Genomic DNA, 19,623 nt, shown 5'->3' on the forward strand with positions numbered 1-19,623 from the left:
CCTCTTGCTGAAGTTGTTGTTGAATTTGTCGGTGTATTTTTCTCATGCAGTTGTTGTTGAATTTGTTGGCTTTCCTCACCTGAGACTGTTGTTGAAATTGTAAGTATTCTTTCTCCTGCGGCGGATCTTGTTGAATTTGTTGGGGTTTCTCTTGCTGACGTTGTTCAATTTGGCAGTGTTTTTCTTTTGCTGAAGTTGTTGTTGAATTTGTCGGTTTTTTTCTCTTGCTGAAGTTGTTGTTGAATTTGTCGGTGTTTCTTGCTGAAGTGTTTGTTGAATTTGTCGGTGTTTTTCTCTGGTTGAAGTTGTTGTTGAATTTGTCGGTGTTTCTTGCTGAAGTTGTTGAATTTGTCAGTGTTTTTCTCTTCTTGAAGTTGTTGTTGAATATGTTGCTGTTTCACCTGCTGAAGTTGTTGTGGAATAGTCCGTGTTTCTCTTGCTGAAGTTGGTGTTGAATTGTTTGATGTTTCTTGCTGAAGTTGTTGAATTTGTTGGTGTTTTGCTCTTGCTCAAGTTGTTGTTTAATTTGGCAGTGATTTTCTCTTGCTGTAGTTGTTGTGGAATTTGTCGGTGTTTCTCTTGCTGAAGTGGTTATTGAATTTGTCAGTGTTTTTCTCTTGCTGAAAATGTTGTTGAATTGTTTGATGTTTCTTGCTGAATTTGTTGACTTTGTCAGTGTTTCTCTCTTGCAGAAGTTGTTGTTGAATTTGTTGTCTTTTCTCTCCTGAGGTTGTTGTTGAATTTGTAGGTATTTTTTCTCCTGCGGAGGTTGCTGTTGAATTTGTTGGTGTTTTTTCTTGCTGACGCTGTTGTTGAACTTGTTGGTGTGTCTCCAGCTGACGTTTTTGTTGAATTTGTCAGTGTTTCTCTTGCAGAAGTTGTTGTTGAATTTGTTGTTGATTTTCTCACTGAAGTTGCTATTGAATTTGTTGGTGTTTTGCTGAAGTTGTTGAATTTGTCGGTGGTTTTCTCTTACTGAAGTGTTTGTTGAATTTGTTGGTGATTTTCACTTGCTGAAGTTGTTGAACTTGTTAGTGTTTCTCTCTTGCTGAAGTTGTTATTGAATTTGTCGGTGTTTCTTGCTGAAGTTGTTGAATTTGTCGGTGGTTTTCTCTTACTGAAGTGTTTGTTGAATTTGTCAGTGTTTTTCTCTTGTTGAAGTTGTTGTTGAATTTGTCGGTGTTTCTTGCTGAAGTTGTTGTGGAATTTGTCGGTGTTTCTCTTGCTGAAGTTGGTGTTGAATTTGTCAGTGCTTTTCTCATGCTGAAGTTGTTGTTGAATTTGTTGGTGATTTTCTCGAGCTGAAATTGTTGAAATTGTTGGTGTTTTTCTCTTGCTGAAGTTGTTGATCAAATTGGCAGTTTTTTTCTCTTGCTGTAGTTGCTGTTGAATTTGTTGGTGTTTCTCCAGCTGAAGTTGTTGTGGAATTTGTCGGTGCTTCTCTTGCTGAAGTTGTTGTTGAATTTTTTGATGTTTCTTGCTGAATTTGTTGAATTTGTCAGTGTTTCTCTCTTGCAGAAGCTGTTGTTGAATTTGTTGTCTTTTCTCTCCTGAGATTGTAGTTGAATTTGTAGGTATTTTTTCTCCTGCGAAGGTTGTTGTTCAATTTGTTGGTGTTTTTTCTTGCTGACGTTGTTGTTGAACTTGGTGTGTCGCCAGCTGACGTTTTTGTTTAATTTGTCAGTGTTTCTCATGCAGAAGTTGTTGTTCAATTTGTTGTTGTTTTTTCTCACTGAAGTTGTTGTTGAATCTGTTGTTGTTTTTTCTCGCTGAAGTTGTTGAATTTTTTGTGTTTCTTGCAGAAGTTGTTGTTGAATTTGGCATTGTTTTTCTCTTGCTGTAGTTGTTGTTGAATTTGTTGGTGTTTCTCCTGCGAAAGTAGTTGTGGAATTTGTCGGTGTCTCTCTTGCTGAAGTTGTTGTTGAATTTGTCAGTGCTTTTCTCTTGCTGAAGTTATTGTTGAGTTTGTCTGTGTTTCTTGCTGAAGTTGTTGAATTTGGCAGAGTTCTTCTCTTGCTGAAGTTGTTGTGGAATGTGTTGGTGTTTCTCTTGCTGATGTTCTTGTTGAATTTGTTGTTGTTTTGCTGAAGTTGTCCTTTTTTTCTCTTGCTGAAGTTGTTGAACTTGTCCTTGTTTTTATCTTGCTGAAGCTGTCGTGGAATTTGTCGGTGTTTCTCCTGCTGAAGTTGTCGTGGAATTTGTCGGTGTTTCTCTTGCTGAAGTTGTTGTTGAATTTGTCAGTGATTTTCCCTTGCTGAAGTTGTTGGTGTTTTTCTCTTGCTGAAGTTGTTGTTGAATTTGTTGTTGTTTTGCTGAAGTTGCTGTTGAAGTTTTCGGTGTTTTTCTCTTGCTGAAGTTGTTGTGGAATTTGTTGGTGTTTCTCTTGCTGAAGTTGTTGTTAAATTTGTTGGTGTTTTACTTGCTGAAGTTCTTGTTGAAATTGTTGTTGTTTTGCTGAAGTTGTTGTTGAAGTTGTCGGTTTTTTTCTCTTGCTGAAGTTATTGTTGAAATTGTTGGTGTTTTCCTCTTGCTGACGTTGTTGTTGAATTTGTTGGTGTTTTTCTCATGCTGAAGTTGTCGTTGAATATGTTGGAGTTTTTCCTCTTGCTGAAGTTGTTGTTGAATTTGTCGGTGTATTTTTCTCATGCAGTTGTTGTTGAATTTGTTGGCTTTCCTCACCTGAGACTGTTGTTGAAATTGTAAGTATTCTTTCTCCTGCGGCGGATCTTGTTGAATTTGTTGGGGTTTCTCTTGCTGACGTTGTTCAATTTGGCAGTGTTTTTCTTTTGCTGAAGTTGTTGTTGAATTTGTCGGTTTTTTTCTCTTGCTGAAGTTGTTGTTGAATTTGTCGGTGTTTCTTGCTGAAGTGTTTGTTGAATTTGTCGGTGTTTTTCTCTGGTTGAAGTTGTTGTTGAATTTGTCGGTGTTTCTTGCTGAAGTTGTTGAATTTGTCAGTGTTTTTCTCTTCTTGAAGTTGTTGTTGAATATGTTGCTGTTTCACCTGCTGAAGTTGTTGTGGAATAGTCCGTGTTTCTCTTGCTGAAGTTGGTGTTGAATTGTTTGATGTTTCTTGCTGAAGTTGTTGAATTTGTTGGTGTTTTGCTCTTGCTCAAGTTGTTGTTTAATTTGGCAGTGATTTTCTCTTGCTGTAGTTGTTGTGGAATTTGTCGGTGTTTCTCTTGCTGAAGTGGTTATTGAATTTGTCAGTGTTTTTCTCTTGCTGAAAATGTTGTTGAATTGTTTGATGTTTCTTGCTGAATTTGTTGACTTTGTCAGTGTTTCTCTCTTGCAGAAGTTGTTGTTGAATTTGTTGTCTTTTCTCTCCTGAGGTTGTTGTTGAATTTGTAGGTATTTTTTCTCCTGCGGAGGTTGCTGTTGAATTTGTTGGTGTTTTTTCTTGCTGACGCTGTTGTTGAACTTGTTGGTGTGTCTCCAGCTGACGTTTTTGTTGAATTTGTCAGTGTTTCTCTTGCAGAAGTTGTTGTTGAATTTGTTGTTGATTTTCTCACTGAAGTTGCTATTGAATTTGTTGGTGTTTTGCTGAAGTTGTTGAATTTGTCGGTGGTTTTCTCTTACTGAAGTGTTTGTTGAATTTGTTGGTGATTTTCACTTGCTGAAGTTGTTGAACTTGTTAGTGTTTCTCTCTTGCTGAAGTTGTTATTGAATTTGTCGGTGTTTCTTGCTGAAGTTGTTGAATTTGTCGGTGGTTTTCTCTTACTGAAGTGTTTGTTGAATTTGTCAGTGTTTTTCTCTTGTTGAAGTTGTTGTTGAATTTGTCGGTGTTTCTTGCTGAAGTTGTTGTGGAATTTGTCGGTGTTTCTCTTGCTGAAGTTGGTGTTGAATTTGTCAGTGCTTTTCTCATGCTGAAGTTGTTGTTGAATTTGTTGGTGATTTTCTCGAGCTGAAATTGTTGAAATTGTTGGTGTTTTTCTCTTGCTGAAGTTGTTGATCAAATTGGCAGTTTTTTTCTCTTGCTGTAGTTGCTGTTGAATTTGTTGGTGTTTCTCCAGCTGAAGTTGTTGTGGAATTTGTCGGTGCTTCTCTTGCTGAAGTTGTTGTTGAATTTTTTGATGTTTCTTGCTGAATTTGTTGAATTTGTCAGTGTTTCTCTCTTGCAGAAGCTGTTGTTGAATTTGTTGTCTTTTCTCTCCTGAGATTGTAGTTGAATTTGTAGGTATTTTTTCTCCTGCGAAGGTTGTTGTTCAATTTGTTGGTGTTTTTTCTTGCTGACGTTGTTGTTGAACTTGGTGTGTCGCCAGCTGACGTTTTTGTTTAATTTGTCAGTGTTTCTCATGCAGAAGTTGTTGTTCAATTTGTTGTTGTTTTTTCTCACTGAAGTTGTTTTTGAATCTGTTGTTGTTTTTTCTCGCTGAAGTTGTTGAATTTTTTGTGTTTCTTGCAGAAGTTGTTGTTGAATTTGTTGGTGCTTCACCTGCTGACGTTGTTGAAGTTGTTGGTGCTTCTCCTGCTGAAGTTGTTGTTGGATTTGTTGGTGTTTTCTCTTGCTGACGTTGTTGAATTTTTTGCTGTTTCTTGCAGAAGTTGTTGTTGAATTTGTTGGGGCTTCTCCTGCTGCCGTTGTTGAATTTGCTGTTGTTTTTTCTCACTGAAGTTGTCATTGAATTTGTAGCTGTTTTTTCACGCTGAAGTTGCTGTTGAATTTTTTGGTGTTTCTTGCCGAAGTTGTTGTTGAATTTGTTGGTGCTTCTCCTGCTGACGTTGTTGAATTTGTTGCTGTGGACTGAGTGGAGTGTTCGGGAGAGACACGAGCAGAGAGAGAGAGAGAGAGGTGTGACTGAGTGCAGTGACAGAGAGAGACACTGGCAGAGAGAGAGAGAGAGAGAGAGAGAGGTGAGACTGAGTGTAGTAATAGACAGAGACACTGGCAGAGAGAGATAGAGAGAGGAGTGACTGAGTGCAGTGATAGAGAGAGACACTGGCAGAGAGAGAGAGAGAGAGGAGAGACTGAGTGTAGTGATGGAGAGAGACACTGGCAGAGAGAGAGAGAGAGAGAGAGAGGTGTGACTGAGTGTAGTGATAGAGAGAGACACTGGCAGAGAGAGATAGAGAGAGGTGAGACTGAGTGTAGTGAAAGAGAGAGACACTGGCAGAGAGAGATAGAGAGAGGAGTGACTGAGTGCAGTGATAGAGAGAGACACTGGCAGAGAGAGAGAGAGAGAGAGGAGAGACAGAGTGTAGTGACAGAGAGAGACACCGGCAGAGACAGATAGAGAGAGGTGTGACTGAGTGTAGTGATAGAGAGAGACACTGGCAGAGAGAGATAGAGAGAGGAGTGACTGAGTGTAGAGATAGAGAGAGACACTGGCAGAGAGAGATAGAGAGAGGAGTGACTGAGTGTAGTGATAGAGAGAGACACTGACAGAGAGAGATCGAGAGAGGAGTGACAGAGTGTAGTGATAGAGAGAGACACTGGCAGAGAGGGAGAGAGAGAGGGGTGAGACTGAGTGTAGTGATAGAGAGAGACACTGGCAGAGAGAGATAGAGAGAGGAGTGACTGAGTGTAGTGACAGAGAGAGACACTGACAGACAGAGATAGAGAGAGGAGTGACTGAGTGTAGTGATAGAGAGAGACACTGGCAGACAGAGAGAGAGAGAGAGGTGAGACTGAGTGTAGTGATAGACAGAGACACTGGCAGAGAGAGATAGAGAGAGGAGTGACTGAGTGAAGTGATAGAGAGAGACACTGGCAGAGAGAGAGAGAGAGAGAGGTGTGTCTGAGTGTAGTCATAGAGAGAGACACCATCAGAGAGAGAGAGAGAGAGAGGTGAGACTGAGTGTAGTGAAACAGAGAGACACTGGCAGAGAGAGATAGAGAGAGGAGTGACTGAGTGCAGTGATAGAGAGAGACACTGGCAGAGAGAGAGAGAGAGAGGAGAGACTGAGTGTAGTGAAAGAGAGAGACACTGGCAGAGAGAGATAGAGAGAGGAGTGACTGAGTGCAGTGATAGAGAGAGACACTGGCAGAGAGAGAGAGAGAGAGAGGAGAGACAGAGTGTAGTGACAGAGAGAGACACCGGCAGAGACAGATAGAGAGAGGTGTGACTGAGTGTAGTGATAGAGAGAGACACTGGCAGAGAGAGATAGAGAGAGGAGTGACTGAGTGTAGAGATAGAGAGAGACACTGGCAGAGAGAGATAGAGAGAGGAGTGACTGAGTGTAGTGATAGAGAGAGACACTGACAGAGAGAGATCGAGAGAGGAGTGACAGAGTGTAGTGATAGAGAGAGACACTGACAGAGAGGGAGAGAGAGAGGGGTGAGACTGAGTGTAGTGATAGAGAGAGACACTGGCAGAGAGAGATAGAGAGAGGAGTGACTGAGTGTAGTGACAGAGAGAGACACTGACAGACAGAGATAGAGAGAGGAGTGACTGAGTGTAGTGATAGAGAGAGACACTGGCAGACAGAGAGAGAGAGAGAGGTGAGACTGAGTGTAGTGATAGACAGAGACACTGGCAGAGAGAGATAGAGAGAGGAGTGACTGAGTGAAGTGATAGAGAGAGACACTGGCAGAGAGAGAGAGAGAGAGGAGAGACTGAGTGTAGTGATAGAGAGAGACACTGGCAGAGAGAGAGAGAGAGAGAGGTGTGTCTGAGTGTAGTCATAGAGAGAGACACCATCAGAGAGAGAGAGAGAGAGAGGTGAGACTGAGTGTAGTGAAACAGAGACACACTGGCAGAGAGAGATAGAGAGAGGAGTGACTGAGTGTTGTGATAGAGAGAGACACTGGCAGAGAGAGATAGAGAGAGGTGTGACTGAGTGCAGTGATAGAGAGAGACACTGGCAGAGAGAGATAGAGAGATGAGTGACTGAGTGTAGTGATAGTGAGAGACACTGGCAGAGAGAGATGGAGAGAGGAGTGACTGAGTGTAGTGATAGAGAGAGACACTGACAGAGAGAGATAGAGAGAGGAGTGACAGAGTGCAGTGATAGAGAGAGACACTGGCAGAGAGATAGAGAGAGGAGTGACTGAGTGTCGTGATTGAGAGAGACACCATCAGAGAGAGAGAGAGAGAGGAGTGACTGAGTGTAGTGATAGAGAGAGACACTGGCAGATAGGGAGATAGAGGGGTGAGACTGAGTGTACTGATAGAGAGAGACACTGGCAGAGAGAGATAGAGAGAGGAGTGACAGAGTGTAGTGACAGAGAGAGACACTGACAGACAGAGATAGAGAGAGAAGTGACTGAGTGTAGTGATAGAGAGAGACACTGGCAGAGAGAGATAGAGAGAGGGGTGACTGAGTGTAGTGATAGAGAGAGACACTGGCAGAGAGCGATAGAGAGAGGAGTGACTGAGTGTAGTGACAGAGAGAGACACTGGCAGAGAGGGATAGAGAGAGGGGTGACTGAGTGTAGTGATAGAGAGAGACACTGGCAGAGAGAGATAGAGAGAGGAGTGACTGAGTGTAGTAATAGAGAGAGACACCGGCAGAGAGAGATAGAGAGAGGAGTGACTGAGTGTAGTGATAGAGAGTGACACTGGCAGAGAGAGATAGAGAGAGGAGTGACTGAGTGTAGTGATAGAGAGAGACACTGGCAGAGAGGGATAGAGAGAGGGGTGACTGAGTGTAGTGAAAGAGAGAGACACTGGCAGAGAGAGATAGAGAGAGGAGTGACTGAGTGTAGTGATAGAGAGAGACACCGGCAGAGAGAGATAGAGAGAGGAGTGACTGAGTGTCGTGATAGAGAGAGACACTGGCAGACAGAGATAGAGAGAGGGGTGACTGAGTGTGGTGACAGAGAGAGACACTGGCAGAGAGAGATAGAGAGAGGAGTGACTGAGTGTAGTGATGGAGAGAGACACTGGCAGAGAGCGATAGAGAGAGGAGTGACTGAGTGTAGTGATAGAGAGAGACACTGGCAGACAGAGATAGAGAGAGGTCTGACTGAGTGTAGTGATAGAGAGAGACACTGGCAGACAGAGATAGAGAGAGGTCTGACTGAGTGTAATGATAGAGAGAGACACTGGCAGAGAGAGATAGAGAGAGGTGTGACTGAGTGTAGTGAAAGAGGGAGACACTGGCAGACAGAGATAGAGAGAGGTCTGACTGAGTGTAATGATAGAGAGAGACACTGGCAGAGAGAGATAGGGAGAGGTGTGACTGAGTGTAGTGAAAGAGGGAGACACTGGCAGAGAGAGATAGAGAGAGGAGTGACTGAGTGTAGTGATAGAGAGTGACACTGGCAGAGAGAGAGAGAGAGAGGTGTGACTGAGTGCAGTGAAAGAGGGAGACACTGGCAGAGAGAGATAGAGAGAGGAGTGACTGAGTGTGGTGATGGAGAGAGACACTGGCAGAGAGAGATAGAGAGAGGAGTGACTGAGTGTAGTGATAGAGAGAGACACTGGCAGACAGAGATAGAGAGAGGTCTGACTGAGTGTAGTGATAGAGAGAGACACTGGCAGAGAGGGATAGAGAGAGGGGTGACTGAGTGTAGTGATAGAGAGAGACACTGGCAGAGAGAGATAGAGAGAGGAGTGACTGAGTGTAGTGATAGAGAGAGACACTGGCAGACAGAGATAGAGAGAGGAGTGACTGAGTGTAGTGAAAGAGGGAGACACTGGCAGACAGAGATAGAGAGAGGTCTGACTGAGTGTAATGATAGAGAGAGACACTGGCAGAGAGAGATAGGGAGAGGTGTGACTGAGTGTAGTGAAAGAGGGAGACACTGGCAGAGAGAGATAGAGAGAGGAGTGACTGAGTGTAGTGATAGAGAGTGACACTGGCAGAGAGAGAGAGAGAGAGGTGTGACTGAGTGCAGTGAAAGAGGGAGACACTGGCAGAGAGAGATAGAGAGAGGAGTGACTGAGTGTAGTGATGGAGAGAGACACTGGCAGAGAGAGATAGAGAGAGGAGTGACTGAGTGTAGTGATAGAGAGAGACACTGGCAGACAGAGATAGAGAGAGGTCTGACTGAGTGTAGTGATAGAGAGAGACACTGGCAGAGAGGGATAGAGAGAGGGGTGACTGAGTGTAGTGATAGAGAGAGACACTGGCAGAGAGAGATAGAGAGAGGAGTGACTGAGTGTAGTGATAGAGAGAGACACTGGCAGACAGAGATAGAGAGAGGAGTGACTGAGTGTAGTGATAGAGAGAGACACTGGCAGACAGAGATAGAGAGAGGGGTGACTGAGTGTAGTGATAGAGAGAGACACTTGCAGAGAGAGATAGAGAGAGGAGTGACTGAGTGTAGTGATGGAGAGAGACACTGGCAGAGAGAGATAGAGAGAGGAGTGACTGAGTGTAGTGATAGAGAGAGACACTGGCAGACAGAGATAGAGAGAGGTCTGACTGAGTGTAGTGATAGAGAGAGACACTGGCAGAGAGAGATAGAGAGAGGTGTGACTGAGTGTAGTGAAAGAGGGAGACACTGGCAGAGAGAGATAGAAAGAGGAGTGACTGAGTGTAGTGATAGAGAGAGACACTGGCAGAGAGAGATAGAGAGAGGTGTGACTGAGTGTAGTGATAGAGAGAGACACTGGCAGACAGAGATAGAGAGAGGTCTGACTGAGTGTAGTGATAGAGAGAGACACTGGCAGAGAGAGATAGAGAGAGGAGTGACTGAGTGTAGTGATAGAGAGTGACACTGGCAGAGAGAGATAGAGAGAGGTGTGACTGAGTGTAGTGAAAGAGGGAGACACTGGCAGAGAGAGATAGAGAGAGGTGTGATTGAGTGTAGTGATAGAGAGAGACACCGGCAGAGAGAGATAGAGAGAGGTGTGACTGAGTGTAGTGACAGAGAGAGACACTGACAGAGAGGGAGAGAGAGAGGGGTGAGACTGAGTGCAGTGATAGAGAGAGACACTGGCAGAGAGGGAGAGAGAGAGGGGTGTGACTGAGTGCAGTGATAGAGAGAGACACTGGCAGAGAGAGATAGAGAGAGGAGTGACTGAGTGTAGTGATAGAGAGAGACACTGGCAGACAGAGATAGAGAGAGGGGTGACTGAGTGTAGTGATAGAGAGAGACACTTGCAGAGAGAGATAGAGAGAGGAGTGACTGAGTGTAGTGATGGAGAGAGACACTGGCAGAGAGAGATAGAGAGAGGAGTGACAGAGTGTAGTGATAGAGAGAGACACTGGCAGAGAGGGAGAGAGAGAGGGGTGAGACTGAGTGTAGTGATAGAGAGAGACACTGGCAGAGAGAGATAGAGAGAGGAGTGACTGAGTGTAGTGACAGAGAGAGACACTGACAGACAGAGATAGAGAGAGGAGTGACTGAGTGTAGTGATAGAGAGAGACACTGGCAGACAGAGAGAGAGAGAGAGGTGAGACTGAGTGTAGTGACAGACAGAGACACTGGCAGAGAGAGATGGAGAGAGGAGTGACTGAGTGTAGTGATAGAGAGAGACACTGACAAAGAGAGATAGAGAGAGGAGTGACAGAGTGCAGTGATAGAGAGAGACACTGACAAAGAGAGATAGAGAGAGGAGTGACAGAGTGCAGTGATAGAGAGAGACACTGGCAGAGAGGGAGAGAGAGGGGTGACTGAGTGTGGTGACAGAGAGAGACACTGGCAGAGAGAGATAGAGAGAGGAGTGACTGAGTGTAGTGATGGAGAGAGACACTGGCAGAGAGAGATAGAGAGAGGAGTGACTGAGTGTCGTGATGGAGAGAGACACTGGCAGAGAGCGATAGAGAGAGGAGTGACTGAGTGTAGTGATAGAGAGAGACACTGGCAGACAGAGATAGAGAGAGGTCTGACTGAGTGTAGTGATAGAGAGAGACAGTGGCAGACAGAGATAGAGAGAGGTCTGACTGAGTGTAATGATAGAGAGAGACACTGGCAGAGAGAGATAGAGAGAGGAGTGACTGAGTGTAGTGATAGAGAGTGACACTGGCAGAGAGAGATAGAGAGAGGTGTGACTGAGTGTAGTGAAAGAGGGAGACACTGGCAGACAGAGATAGAGAGAGGTCTGACTGAGTGTAGTGATAGAGAGAGACACTGGCAGAGAGAGATAGAGAGAGGTGTGACTGAGTGTAGTGAAAGAGGGAGACACTGGCAGAGAGAGATAGAAAGAGGAGTGACTGAGTGCAGTGATAGAGAGAGACACTGGCAGAGAGAGATAGAGAGAGGTGTGACTGAGTGTAGTGATAGAGAGAGACACTGGCAGACAGAGATAGAGAGAGGTCTGACTGAGTGTAGAGATAGAGAGAGACACTGGCAGAGAGAGATAGAGAGAGGAGTGACTGAGTGTAGTGATAGAGAGTGACACTGGCAGAGAGAGATAGAGAGAGGTGTGACTGAGTGTAGTGAAAGAGGGAGACACTGGCAGAGAGAGATAGAGAGAGGTGTGATTGAGTGTAGTGATAGAGAGAGACACCGGCAGAGAGAGATAGAGAGAGGTGTGACTGAGTGTAGTGACAGAGAGAGACACTGACAGAGAGGGAGAGAGAGAGGGGTGAGACTGAGTGCAGTGATAGAGAGAGACACTGGCAGAGAGGGAGAGAGAGAGGGGTGAGACTGAGTGCAGTGATAGAGAGAGACACTGGCAGAGAGAGATAGAGAGAGGAGTGACTGAGTGTAGTGATAGAGAGAGACACTGGCAGACAGAGATAGAGAGAGGGGTGACTGAGTGTAGTGATAGAGAGAGACACTTGCAGAGAGAGATAGAGAGAGGAGTGACTGAGTGTAGTGATGGAGAGAGACACTGGCAGAGAGAGATAGAGAGAGGAGTGACAGAGTGTAGTGATAGAGAGAGACACTGGCAGAGAGGGAGAGAGAGAGGGGTGAGACTGAGTGTAGTGATAGAGAGAGACACTGGCAGAGAGAGATAGAGAGAGGAGTGACTGAGTGTAGTGACAGAGAGAGACACTGACAGACAGAGATAGAGAGAGGAGTGACTGAGTGTAGTGATAGAGAGAGACACTGGCAGACAGAGAGAGAGAGAGAGGTGAGACTGAGTGTAGTGACAGACAGAGACACTGGCAGAGAGAGATGGAGAGAGGAGTGACTGAGTGTAGTGATAGAGAGAGACACTGACAAAGAGAGATAGAGAGAGGAGTGACAGAGTGCAGTGATAGAGAGAGACACTGGCAGAGAGGGAGAGAGAGGGGTGACTGAGTGTGGTGACAGAGAGAGACACTGGCAGAGAGAGATAGAGAGAGGAGTGACTGAGTGTAGTGATGGAGAGAGACACTGGCAGAGAGAGATAGAGAGAGGAGTGACTGAGTGTCGTGATGGAGAGAGACACTGGCAGAGAGCGATAGAGAGAGGAGTGACTGAGTGTAGTGATAGAGAGAGACACTGGCAGACAGAGATAGAGAGAGGTCTGACTGAGTGTAGTGATAGAGAGAGACAGTGGCAGACAGAGATAGAGAGAGGTCTGACTGAGTGTAATGATAGAGAGAGACACTGGCAGAGAGAGATAGAGAGAGGAGTGACTGAGTGTAGTGATAGAGAGTGACACTGGCAGAGAGAGATAGAGAGAGGTGTGACTGAGTGTAGTGAAAGAGGGAGACACTGGCAGAGAGAGATAGAGAGAGGTGTGATTGAGTGTAGTGATAGAGAGAGACACCGGCAGAGAGAGATAGAGAGAGGTGTGACTGAGTGTAGTGACAGAGAGAGACACTGACAGAGAGGGAGAGAGAGAGGGGTGAGACTGAGTGCAGTGATAGAGAGAGACACTGGCAGAGAGGGAGAGAGAGAGGGGTGAGACTGAGTGCAGTGATAGAGAGAGACACTGGCAGAGAGAGATAGAGAGAGGAGTGACTGAGTGTAGTGATAGAGAGAGACACTGGCAGACAGAGATAGAGAGAGGGGTGACTGAGTGTAGTGATAGAGAGAGACACTTGCAGAGAGAGATAGAGAGAGGAGTGACTGAGTGTAGTGATGGAGAGAGACACTGGCAGAGAGAGATAGAGAGAGGAGTGACAGAGTGTAGTGATAGAGAGAGACACTGGCAGACAGAGATAGAGAGAGGGGTGACTGAGTGTAGTGATAGAGAGAGACACTTGCAGAGAGAGATAGAGAGAGGAGTGACTGAGTGTAGTGATGGAGAGAGACACTGGCAGAGAGAGATAGAGAGAGGAGTGACTGAGTGTAGTGATAGAGAGAGACACTGGCAGAGAGAGATAGAGAGAGGAGTGACTGAGTGTCGTGATAGAGAGAGACACTGGCAGAGAGAGATAGAGAGAGGAGTGACTGACTGTAATGATAGAGAGAGACACTGGCAGAGAGAGATAGAGAGAGGAGTGACTGAGTGTAGTGATAGAGAGAGACACTGACAGAGAGAGACACAGAGGAGAGACTAAGTGTTGTGATAGAGAGAGGCAGTGGCAGAGAGAGATAGAGAGAGGTGTGACTGAGTGTAGTGATAGAGAGAGACAATGGCAGAGAGAGATAGAGAGAGGAGTGACTGAGTGTAGTGACAGAGAGAGACACCGGCAGAGTGAGATAGAGAGAGGTGTGACTGAGTGTAGTGATAGAGACAGACACTGACAGAGAGAGATAGAGAGAGGAGTGACTGAGTGTAGTGATAGAGAGAGACACTGGCAGAGAGAGATAGAGAGAGGTGTGACTGAGTGTAGTGATAGAGAGAGACACTGGCAGAGAGAGATAGAAAGAGGAGAGACTGAGTGTAGTGATAGAGAGAGAGACACGGGCAGAGAGAGATAGAGGTGTGACTCAGTGTCGCGAAAGAGAGAGACATGAGCAGAGAGAGATAGAGAGAGGTGTGACTGAGTGTAGTGATAGAGAGAGACACCGGCAGAGAGAGATAGAGAGAGGTGTGACTGAGTGTAGTGATAGAGAGAGACACTGACAGAGAGAGATAGAGAGAGGTGTGACTGAGTGTAGTGATAGAGAGAGACACTGACAGAGAGAGATAGAGAGAGGAGTGACTGAGTGTAGTGATAGAGAGAGACACCGGCAGAGAGAGATAGAGAGAGGTGTGACTGAGTGTAGTGATAGAGGGAGACACCAGCAGAGAGAGATAGAGTGAGGAGTGACTGAGTGTAGTGATAGAGAGAGACACAGGCAGAGAGAGATACTGAGGAGAGATTGAGTGTAGTGATAGAGAGAGACACCGGCAGAGAGAGATACAGAGGAGAGACTGAGTGTCGTGATAGAGAGAGACACTGGCAGAGAGAGATAGAGAGAGGAGTGACTGAGTGTAATGATAGAGAGAGACACTGGCAGAGAGAGATAGAGAGAGGAGTGACTGAGTGTAGTGATGGAGAGAGACACCGGCAGAGAGAGATAGAGAGAGGTGTGACTGAGTGTAGTGATAGAGAGAGACACCGGCAGAGAGAGATAGAGAGAGGTGTAACTGAGTGTAGTGATAGAGAGAGACACCAGCAGAGAGAGATACTGAGGAGAGATTGAGTGTTGTGATAGAGAGAGACACCAGCAGAGAGAGATACAGAGGAGAGACTGAGTGTCGTGATAGAGAGAGACACTGGCAGAGAGAGATAGAGAGAGGTGTGACTGAGTGTAGTGATAGAGAGAGACACTGGCAGAGAGAGATAGAGAGAGGAGTGACTGAGTGTAGTGATAGAGAGAGACACTGGCAGAGAGAGATAGAGAGAGGAGTGACTGAGTGTAGTGATAGAGAGAGACACTGACAGAGAGAGACACAGAGGAGAGACTAAGTGTTATGATAGAGAGAGGCAGTGGCAGAGAGAGATAGCGAGAGGAGTGACTGAGTGTAGTGATAGAGAGAGACACTGACAGAGAGAGACACAGAGGAGAGACTAAGTGTTGTGATAGAGAGAGGCAGTGGCAGAGAGAGATAGCGAGAGGAGTGACTGAGTGTAGTGATAGAGAGAGACACTGGCAGAGAGAGAGAGAAAGAGGAGAGACTGAGTGTAGTGATAGAGAGAGAGACACGGGCAGAGAGAGATAGAGGTGTGACTCAGTGTCGCGAAAGAGAGAGACATGAGCAGAGAGAGATAGAGAGAGGTGTGACTGAGTGTAGTGATAGAGAGAGACACTGGCAGAGAGAGATAGAGAGAGGTGTGACTGAGTGCAGTGATGGAGAGAGACACCAGCAGAGAGAGATAGAGAGAGGTGTGACTGAGTGCAGTGATGGAGAGAGACACCGGCAGAGAGAGATAGAGGTGTAACTGAGTGTAGCGATGGAGAGAGACACCGGCAGAGAGATTTAGAGAGAGGTGTGACTGAGTGTAGTGATAGAGAGAGACACCGGCAGAGAGAGATAGAGAGAGGTGTAACTGAGTGTAGTGATAGAGAGAGACACCGGCAGAGAGAGATAGAGAGAGGTGTGACTGAGTGTAGTGATAGAGAGAGACACCAGCAGAGAGAGATACAGAGGAGAGACTGAGTGTCGTGATAGAGAGAGACACTGGCAGAGAGAGATAGAGAGAGGTGTGACTGAGTGTAGTGATAGAGAGAGACACTGACAGAGAGAGATACAAAGGAGAGACTGAGTGTCGTGATCGAGAGAGACACTGGCAGAGAGAGATAGAGAGAGGTGTGACTGAGTGTAGTGATAGAGAGAGACACTGGCAGAGAGAGATAGAGAGAGGAGTGACTAAGTGTTGTGATAGAGAGAGGCAGTGGCAGAGAGAGATCGCGAGAGGAGAGACTGAGTGTAGTGATAGAGAGAGACACCGGCAGAGGGAGATAGTGAGACGTGTGAATGAGTGCAGTGATAGAGAGAGACAATTGCAGAGAGAGATAGAGAGAGGTGTGACTGAGTGTAGTGATAGAGAGAGACACTGGCAGAGAGAGATAGAGAGAGGAGTGACTGAGTGTAGTGATAGAGAGAGACACCGGCAGAGAGAGATAGAGAGAGGTGTGACTGAGTGTAGTGACAAAGAGAGACACTGGCAGGGAGAGATAGAGAGAGGAGTGACTGAGTGTCGTGATAGTGAGAGACACCGGGAGGGAGAGATAGAGAGAGGAGTGACTGAGTGTAGTGATCGAGAGAGAGAGACTGGCAGAGAGAGATAGAGAGAGGTGTGACTGAGTGCAGTGACAGAGAGAGACAGTGACAGAGAGAGATAGAGAGAGGTGTGACTGAGTGTAGTGATAGAGAGAGACACTGGCAAAGAGAGATAGAGAGAGGTGTAACTGAGTGTAGTGATAGAGAGAGACACTGGCAGAGAGAGATCGAAAGTGGAGAGACTGAGTGTAGTGATAGAGAGAGACACTGGCAGAGAGAGATAGAGAGAGGAGTGACTGAGTGTAGTGATAGAGAGAGACACTGGCAGACAGAGATAGAGAGAGGTCTGACTGAGTGTAGTGATAGAGAGAGACACTGGCAGAGAGAGATAGAGAGAGGTGTGACTGAGTGTAGTGAAAGAGGGAGACACTGGCAGAGAGAGATAGAAAGAGGAGTGACTGAGTGTAGTGATAGAGAGAGACACTGGCAGAGAGAGATAGAGAGAGGTGTGACTGAGTGTAGTGATAGAGAGAGACACTGGCAGACAGAGATAGAGAGAGGTCTGACTGAGTGTAGTGATAGAGAGAGACACTGGCAGAGAGAGATAGAGAGAGGAGTGACTGAGTGTAGTGATAGAGAGTGACACTGGCAGAGAGAGATAGAGAGAGGTGTGACTGAGTGTAGTGAAAGAGGGAGACACTGGCAGAGAGAGATAGAGAGAGGTGTGATTGAGTGTAGTGATAGAGAGAGACACCGGCAGAGAGAGATAGAGAGAGGTGTGACTGAGTGTAGTGACAGAGAGAGACACTGACAGAGAGGGAGAGAGAGAGGGGTGAGACTGAGTGCAGTGATAGAGAGAGACACTGGCAGAGAGGGAGAGAGAGAGGGGTGAGACTGAGTGCAGTGATAGAGAGAGACACTGGCAGAGAGAGATAGAGAGAGGAGTGACTGAGTGTAGTGATAGAGAGAGACACTGGCAGACAGAGATAGAGAGAGGGGTGACTGAGTGTAGTGATAGAGAGAGACACTTGCAGAGAGAGATAGAGAGAGGAGTGACTGAGTGTAGTGATGGAGAGAGACACTGGCAGAGAGAGATAGAGAGAGGAGTGACAGAGTGTAGTGATAGAGAGAGACACTGGCAGAGAGGGAGAGAGAGAGGGGTGAGACTGAGTGTAGTGATAGAGAGAGACACTGGCAGAGAGAGATAGAGAGAGGAGTGACTGAGTGTAGTGACAGAGAGAGACACTGACAGACAGAGATAGAGAGAGGAGTGACTGAGTGTAGTGATAGAGAGAGACACTGGCAGACAGAGAGAGAGAGAGAGGTGAGACTGAGTGTAGTGACAGACAGAGACACTGGCAGAGAGAGATGGAGAGAGGAGTGACTGAGTGTAGTGATAGAGAGAGACACTGACAAAGAGAGATAGAGAGAGGAGTGACAGAGTGCAGTGATAGAGAGAGACACTGGCAGAGAGGGAGAGAGAGGGGTGACTGAGTGTGGTGACAGAGAGAGACACTGGCAGAGAGAGATAGAGAGAGGAGTGACTGAGTGTAGTGATGGAGAGAGACACTGGCAGAGAGAGATAGAGAGAGGAGTGACTGAGTGTCGTGATGGAGAGAGACACTGGCAGAGAGCGATAGAGAGAGGAGTGACTGAGTGTAGTGATAGAGAGAGACACTGGCAGACAGAGATAGAGAGAGGTCTGACTGAGTGTAGTGATAGAGAGAGACAGTGGCAGACAGAGATAGAGAGAGGTCTGACTGAGTGTAATGATAGAGAGAGACACTGGCAGAGAGAGATAGAGAGAGGAGTGACTGAGTGTAGTGATAGAGAGTGACACTGGCAGAGAGAGATAGAGAGAGGTGTGACTGAGTGTAGTGAAAGAGGGAGATACTGGCAGACAGAGATAGAGAGAGGTCTGACTGAGTGTAGTGATAGAGAGAGACACTGGCAGAGAGAGATAGAGAGAGGTGTGACTGAGTGTAGTTAAAGAGGGAGACACTGGCAGAGAGAGATAGAAAGAGGAGTGACTGAGTGTAGTGATAGAGAGAGACACTGGCAGAGAGAGATAGAGAGAGGTGTGACTGAGTGTAGTGATAGAGAGAGACACTGGCAGACAGAGATAGAGAGAGGTCTGACTGAGTGTAGTGATAGAGAGAGACACTGGCAGAGAGAGATAGAGAGAGGAGTGACTGAGTGTAGTGATAGAGAGTGACACTGGCAGAGAGAGATAGAGAGAGGTGTGACTGAGTGTAGTGAAAGAGGGAGACACTGGCAGAGAGAGATAGAGAGAGGTGTGATTGAGTGTAGTGATAGAGAGAGACACCGGCAGAGAGAGATAGAGAGAGGTGTGACTGAGTGTAGTGACAGAGAGAGACACTGACAGAGAGGGAGAGAGAGAGGGGTGAGACTGAGTGCAGTGATAGAGAGAGACACTGGCAGAGAGGGAGAGAGAGAGGGGTGAGACTGAGTGCAGTGATAGAGAGAGACACTGGCAGAGAGAGATAGAGAGAGGAGTGACTGAGTGTAGTGATAGAGAGAGACACTGGCAGACAGAGATAGAGAGAGGGGTGACTGAGTGTAGTGATAGAGAGAGACACTTGCAGAGAGAGATAGAGAGAGGAGTGACTGAGTGTAGTGATGGAGAGAGACACTGGCAGAGAGAGATAGAGAGAGGAGTGACAGAGTGTAGTGATAGAGAGAGACACTGGCAGAGAGGGAGAGAGAGAGGGGTGAGACTGAGTGTAGTGATAGAGAGAGACACTGGCAGAGAGAGATAGAGAGAGGAGTGACTGAGTGTAGTGACAGAGAGAGACACTGACAGACAGAGATAGAGAGAGGAGTGACTGAGTGTAGTGATAGAGAGAGACACTGGCAGACAGAGAGAGAGAGAGAGGTGAGACTGAGTGTAGTGACAGACAGAGACACTGGCAGAGAGAGATGGAGAGAGGAGTGACTGAGTGTAGTGATAGAGAGAGACACTGACAAAGAGAGATAGAGAGAGGAGTGACAGAGTGCAGTGATAGAGAGAGACACTGGCAGAGAGGGAGAGAGAGGGGTGACTGAGTGTGGTGACAGAGAGAGACACTGGCAGAGAGAGATAGAGAGAGGAGTGACTGAGTGTAGTGATGGAGAGAGACACTGGCAGAGAGAGATAGAGAGAGGAGTGACTGAGTGTCGTGATGGAGAGAGACACTGGCAGAGAGCGATAGAGAGAGGAGTGACTGAGTGTAGTGATAGAGAGAGACACTGGCAGACAGAGATAGAGAGAGGTCTGACTGAGTGTAGTGATAGAGAGAGACAGTGGCAGACAGAGATAGAGAGAGGTCTGACTGAGTGTAATGATAGAGAGAGACACTGGCAGAGAGAGATAGAGAGAGGAGTGACTGAGTGTAGTGATAGAGAGTGACACTGGCAGAGAGAGATAGAGAGAGGTGTGACTGAGTGTAGTGAAAGAGGGAGACACTGGCAGAGAGAGATAGAGAGAGGTGTGATTGAGTGTAGTGATAGAGAGAGACACCGGCAGAGAGAGATAGAGAGAGGTGTGACTGAGTGTAGTGACAGAGAGAGACACTGACAGAGAGGGAGAGAGAGAGGGGTGAGACTGAGTGCAGTGATAGAGAGAGACACTGGCAGAGAGGGAGAGAGAGAGGGGTGAGACTGAGTGCAGTGATAGAGAGAGACACTGGCAGAGAGAGATAGAGAGAGGAGTGACTGAGTGTAGTGATAGAGAGAGACACTGGCAGACAGAGATAGAGAG

General features: G+C 46.5%; 1 protein-coding gene across 1 annotated transcript; it reads right to left on the bottom strand.

Moving 5' to 3' along the window:
• Nucleotides 1-397: 397 nt before the first annotated feature.
• On the bottom strand, nucleotides 398-4,619 carry LOC137359164 (putative uncharacterized protein DDB_G0282129). The gene is made up of 5 exons (XM_068025235.1): nucleotides 4,297-4,619; nucleotides 3,577-3,789; nucleotides 3,002-3,220; nucleotides 977-1,189; nucleotides 398-620 (listed from the first exon to the last, which is right to left on the bottom strand). The coding sequence occupies exons 1-5, from the start codon at nucleotides 4,617-4,619 to the stop codon at nucleotides 398-400; spliced, it is 1,191 nt and encodes a 396-aa protein (XP_067881336.1).
• Nucleotides 4,620-19,623: the final 15,004 nt, after the last annotated feature.

This window comes from Heterodontus francisci, unplaced genomic scaffold, assembly GCF_036365525.1.
Source record: "Heterodontus francisci isolate sHetFra1 unplaced genomic scaffold, sHetFra1.hap1 HAP1_SCAFFOLD_515, whole genome shotgun sequence".
NCBI lineage: Eukaryota > Metazoa > Chordata > Chondrichthyes > Heterodontiformes > Heterodontidae > Heterodontus > Heterodontus francisci.